General features: G+C 47.1%; 1 protein-coding gene across 1 annotated transcript in view; it reads left to right on the top strand.

Annotated features, from left to right (window-relative positions):
• The window catches only part of GTF2E1 (general transcription factor IIE, polypeptide 1, alpha 56kDa), a gene marked incomplete at its 5' end in the record, with an annotated part of 9,160 nt that extends 4,049 nt beyond the window's left edge, over positions 1-5,111 (top strand). Inside the window, 2 exons of the mRNA XM_010144026.1 lie at positions 872-1,119; positions 4,681-5,111. Coding sequence (XP_010142328.1) covers positions 872-1,119; positions 4,681-5,111 — 679 coding nt within the window. The remainder of the gene's footprint in view (positions 1-871; positions 1,120-4,680) is intronic.
• Positions 5,112-6,018: the final 907 nt, after the last annotated feature.

The raw sequence follows: 6,018 nt of genomic DNA, 5'->3' as shown, positions 1-6,018 counted from the left end.
AGGAATGTTTCTTTTCTCCATCAGTCTCCTGAGCTAGAAAGAAGCCCTGAGGAAAATGTGCTGGCTGCAGCTCCTCTCAGAGAACAAAGGCTAGCCTTTGACTGCTGTACCCTTTGCATCAGTCATATCTTTCTTCTTCCAGCTTTTCCATGATGAAGACAGTTCTGTCTTGCCTCCTCCCACACACCACCATCACAGAAAGCCCTTTGCCCAGCCCTAGTCTTCTGGTTTGAAGGTGCCCTTTCATCCTTTCTTCTTTTCTGCCTGGACTCACCAGTCCTCCCAGCATTGTGTCTATGGATAGTAGAGATCTCCTGTGTAACACTGGGGATGTGACTTACCATGGGCATTGTCACTCACAATTCAAGCAAATGTTTGAGCCATGTTTTTCATGGTGAGTTAACTCCTTCACAAATCCTGCGGTTAATAATGGTTCACAGATCTGAGCACGCTGGGTCTCTGGGCCTGTCATCTGACTTATTTAAACTGTAGTGCTTTTTTTTAATGCAGTGTAGGGTTACTGTGAAAAGGCCAAAAAGAGACTTTTCCAATACCAGGTTACTGTTCAGCTACGTTTTATTGCTGTGACTTTTATTTCAGGGTATTCTGGGGGTTTTTTGTTTGTTTTTCAGTGAGTGCCCCTTCTTTTCAGTGTCTGTAGTGGAAATTGTCATGGCCTCATGTAGGGTTTCCCATTGGAGATCCCCAGGTTCCCCAAACCAGCAAGCTGGTGTAGAAATTCCTAGCACCACATGTTAGAAATATAATGCAAGTTTGTGGCAGATTACTAACCATAGTTGAAGTATTGCAATGCTGGCCAAGGAAGGGCTTGTTCTGATTCTCTGTTTTTATCTCTTTGACTTTCATGCAGCAAGGAGCGTGCAGCTGGTACTGGTTCAGGGGCAGCAGCTGGCCTTGCAGGTGGGCACCATCGGGAAGCATGGACTACAAAAGGACCATCATATGAGGACTTGTATACCCAGAACGTTGTCATCAGCATGGAGGACCAGGAGGATCTTAACCGGTCTGCAAGTGAAGGAAAGCCAGCCAGGGAAAGACCGATTTGGCTACGGGAGAGCACAGTGCAGGGGGCTTATGACCCTGATGAAATCAAAGATGGTAAGAGAATTCACAGAGCAGAAGTATCGCTCTGTCTGTGTGATGCTCTTAGAGTGCTGTCAACAATAGGTTCCCCTGTGTGTGTACAGCTGCTGCTCCCTACACTACAGATTGTGTCTGCTCCCCTCTGCTGTGCAAAGCACCTGTGTGTAGGTAAAAGTAAAGTATCCTGGTTTATTAGATCCAGGATTGAAATCTAGGTCAGTAAAACTGAATTACCCACAAAATTGTTTGTGCTTCTGAAATGCTGATTATCTGTTACGTCTTCCACCTTGAGAGATTATTGCTTTTGGACAAAGGTCTTTCAGTCTCATCTCTAAAGCTGCCTTCCTAATAAGTCACTGCTGAAAAGTAATATTTATTATCGTTCTGATATATGTATATATATTTGGTCACACCAAATGTACCAGCAGTGTTTTTGTGCTCCCAGCTACCTTCTTGCCAATTGTTTTTCAAAATGCGTTTTATATGAAGAATGTGTCAGAAATAAAGCTTCTGGAAATATAGTAGGAAATCTGTTACCACAGCAGGTGAGTGTTTATTACTTTCTGTTTGTTTCTTGTTATCTTTGCTTTTATTTTCATTCATGTTGGATTCAGGTTGTCCACAGACAATAGTCAAGATCTTGTAACCACTACTAGAAACAGTCTGCTTCAGTAAGAGTGCTACTCAAGCTTACACACCAAAAATAGGAAATAGACATCTTTTATTATTTTTTACAAGATGAATCAATAGACACAGTCTTCCAAGTCATTTCAGGATTGTCGAGTGCAGCTGTTTGTGACCTAGAAGGAGGAGATGGCCTGTGCGAGCAGGAGACCCTGGAACCAGGGGAGTGCTCAGGAGAGGAATATGTAGGTATATTGGAAGTGAAGAAACTGGATGTGATTTCATAGAATATGGTAAGAGTAGAAGATACAGAAGAATAGAAGGTATCTAATAATCTTGTTCACATGTAACAACTTCCAAGTATTTGGATCTAAAATATTTTCCAAATAGATTAAATAAAATGAGGTGGAAACAACCTCCTCCTGTAGTCTATAGCGGATGATGTTGTTGCTCACCAGCCACTCACACCGTTTTTTTCTACTAGACTTTCAATTCACCTGTACTTTTAAATGGGCTCCTTGAAATGACTTTTCGTGTACGCAGCATGAAGTTTCTTAGACACCACTGAAGGACGTGGTGGGGGCAGTATATCTTCTTACAGCACGATGGCATCACTGCTTAACCTCCACAACGACTGCAGACTGAAGGGGGACTTGTGGAAAGAGCCTGAAATTGCTGCTGCCACTCATTTCTGTAGTTTGTGGATGACGTAAACAGGGAGGATAAAAACTGGGGACCGTTGACAAAAAAGATTCACTGCCGGGGTCTGGCAGGAACAGTTTGCACAAACAAGAGACAGCCCCGCTCCTGAGCCACGACGTCAGACTTCGTGGAGCTGCCCCAGACTGTTGTTGCTTCACAGCTCTCAGTGTGATGAGCTACGACATTATTTCACAGAGATGCTCTCCAATAGCCTGTTATGCTCTACAGTCACAAGTAACAAGCCGAGCACAAGGCTGCCAAGACGCCTTCATTCTTCCTTTCTTTAAAGAATTTTGCCAGTGCATTAATAGTAGTAGTCGCAGTAATCACCCATCACTACAGCTTTATTTACAATGAAAACACAAGTCCAGTAAAGTTAGGGTGGGTCTTTTGGCCCTTATTTTACCACAGGAAAGAAGTGACCACAAATTCCCTTGGATTTTAGTGCTAAATGCAGAACCTACTTCTTTAGTTCACCTGTTTCTCAGCATTTTTTTCATCTCAGGTTGAAAAAAGTAAACTACATTTTTGACCCTGGGCGAAAGGCTTGGGCACCAACTGCCTGGATGTGGTGCGGAAACCGTGAGGGTCCAGTCTTGGAGAAGCAGGAAAGTGGCATTAATGTGTGAAGGCAGAATGCCATCCCCTCAGCTCCAGCAATGTTTATAGGCAGTGTCTTCCAGTGCAAGACAGAAAGTTTGCTACGGGGAGTCTGTCCTACTTAGGCCTGGTTTTTAAGTAAGGTTCTTTGTATTTCACTTTTTGTTCTGTTTTGGTTTTTTTTCCCCACACTGTCTGTATGTTTATTGGTGCTGGGTGGACTCACATTCTTCTCATCAAATGGAGGATTATAAGTTTTCTGCAGAATGCCACTTTTTTGCACCGAATTTTACCTTTTGAATCTGTGAACTGCAGAGACCATGCCTACCCAAGCCATGTCAAATCCTCCCAGCTATTCTACAGCCAAGCTTACTGAAAGATGAGCACAGGCCATGAGTCTGTAGCTGCAAAACTGCAGTTCCCTTCAGATAAGAGATCCAGGTAGGGAGCCAGAGAAGCTGGCTGGGCTGCGTTTCAGCTTTGAGAGCTGTTTTAATGCAGCCTGTGCTGCACAGCTTGGCTGCGGGCTGTAAGCTGCATCTGCTTGATGAGATAGATCCTGCTTGATACCACCACCATGTTCCTCTAATGAGCTTTTCCCCTTCCTGCCTGATAGCTGCCTGATACCTCTGAGCTTACCAGAAATGGCTACTTTGAGTCACAGAACCACAGAATGGTTTGGGTTGGAAGGACCTTAAAGATCATCCAGTTCCAACCCCCTACCATGGGCAGGGACACCTTCCAGTAGATCGGGTTGCTCAAAGTCGCATCCAACCTGGCCTTGAACGCTGCCAGGCATGGGGCATCCACAGATTCTCTGGGCAACCTGTTCCAGTGCCTTGCCACCCTCACAGGGAAGAACTTCCTCCTTACATCTAATCTAAATCTACCCTCTTTCATTATCCCTTGTCCTATCACTACATGCCCTTATACAAAAATGTTGGTTTATAACACGTGGTTTCCCCATACTCCCTGTCTGCCTGGATTCATCCGCCTCTCTGTCTTCATCCTTATAGATGGGGACTCAGCAGGGCATGGCCTGCTTTCAGGTCTCTATTTATGGTCTGTGCCGGCCACACCCCGTGGTCTTGGAGATCACTGCAAGTCCTCCAGTGTGTGATCATACAACCTGGAAACAAAGGGACAGAAAGCAAACAGCTTGTGCTTGTTGACCTGTGAAACAGCACTGAGATACTTGTTGTATCTCTGACAAGTGTCATCATTATGTGCATAGTCTGGGTACCTGCTTGTGCAGGTGTAGATTCTGAGGACTGCGTTCTGCTCCACAATAAGGAAAGTGCATCAGCCTAGCTGAGGGGCACCTGAGTTGGACACCCCCCAGGGAGGGGGGTGGTCTTTTCCAGGTGCCTGCCCATCATATGTTTGTTGTCTTCTTTTGCAGTGTGCTCCTGGCCAGGGCTCCCACCTGGGAGCCACAATGACTCCAGGCCTCCAAGCTTCTAGGAAATGTCAATACTTGCTCTGCTGTTATGAGAAAAAACATAACTATCTCTGTCTTTTAAGAAAGAGGAGGAGCTGGCATAAAGAAAGGGTGTGACTTGGCCAAGTGTGCTCAGGGTCTAGAAAGCCTTCAGGGTTGTCACCCAGATCTCTGTGAGGAAACGATCAATCTCCTGTGTCTCTTTGCAGGGGGCCGGGATCTGGATGCCTTCCAGGAGCGTGAAGAGGGACGAGCAGCTCTGGATGATAATGAGGAGGTGATGCGTGCCCTGCTTATCCATGAGAAGAAGACACCTTCTGCTTCAACAGTCACTGTTGGAGGTGCCGCTCCTCTCTCTGGTGCCAATGCTAGTGACTCAGAGAGCGAGACAAGTGAGTCAGAGGAGGAGTCCCCTCCCCGCGCTCCTGCCATGGCCACCACAACATACGGGCTGGAGGATGAGGAGGATGATGAAGAGTTTGAAGTGGTGGCTGAAGACCCCACTGTCACAGTGGCTGGGCGTCCACACTCATACAGCCAAGTGAGCCAGCGCCCTGAGCTGGTGGCTCAGATGACGCCAGAGGAAAAAGAGGTGTACATAGCCATGGGGCAGCGCATGTTTGAGGACATGTTTGACTAACCGCTTCCTGCCATGGCATTTTTTAAAAAGTGACTTTTTAAGCCAGAGACTCAGTAAAACAGGAGGCCGAAGCACATCTTTCCTCCCCTGCGTGCAGGGACACTGGGGCTCTGGACTGCTAATCTCAGGCGTCTTGCTCACCAGCGCAGGGGAGCAGGGAGGCTGCATGTGCCAAAACAGGTAGCGGGGGAGAAGTCTCGGAAGTGAGGATGCTTGCAAGGTAAAAATCTGCTTCAGGGTGCCCTGCGCAGGCACTGCTTTAACCTCCAAGGCCCCAGCAGCTCCCTGCTCCCAACTGCTTTGAGTTGACTGTTTTTGCAGATCCTAATGAGCGTCTGCCCTCAGAGGACACAAGGGCTCCACAGTCCGATCAGAGCGCTCTGCAGAGGAAGGCTGCCTGTGTTCAGTGAGGGGAGAGGAGAGGGAAGCGCTCGTTTGCTGATGGTGAGCTTGGGCAGGGCTTGTAGCTTACCTCCTGCCAGCAGCCACTGGCCACCAGAGCGGCTATTTCTAAGCAGGCCTTTAGGCAGCAACCTTTTCTTGCTCCCCTGCGCTCCTTTTTAGGTCTGGGCACCTCAAGGTCAGATGTAACTTGAACCACGCAGAGCAAAAGCCTTGGCAAGCACACACAGTCACTGTTGGTGTAGTGAAAGCCCTCCCTGGATCTGAGCTGTCAGGGTGCTCTGACTTACCGGGAGATACCTTAATTTTCCAGTTTGCTGCCTGTTGCTTCTGTCTAGCCCTGTCCGAACCCCAGCGTTGCAGATGGTTCATAGTGGGGGACAGCTGCCGTTAGACAGTGCCAGAGAAATAGCATAGGTAGTTTTTATTTATAGTCACACCAGGGCTGTATCATTTTAAGAGGAATTATGCAATTTTTATTCTGTTTTGGCACACTCTTTTACCA

The sequence above is a fragment of the Buceros rhinoceros genome, unplaced genomic scaffold, assembly GCF_000710305.1.
Source record: "Buceros rhinoceros silvestris isolate BGI_N320 unplaced genomic scaffold, ASM71030v1 scaffold7819, whole genome shotgun sequence".
In the NCBI taxonomy this organism is placed as follows: Eukaryota; Metazoa; Chordata; class Aves; order Bucerotiformes; family Bucerotidae; genus Buceros; species Buceros rhinoceros.
Note: the sequence above shows the minus strand (reverse complement) of the source record. Positions and strands in the feature narration are given on the sequence as shown.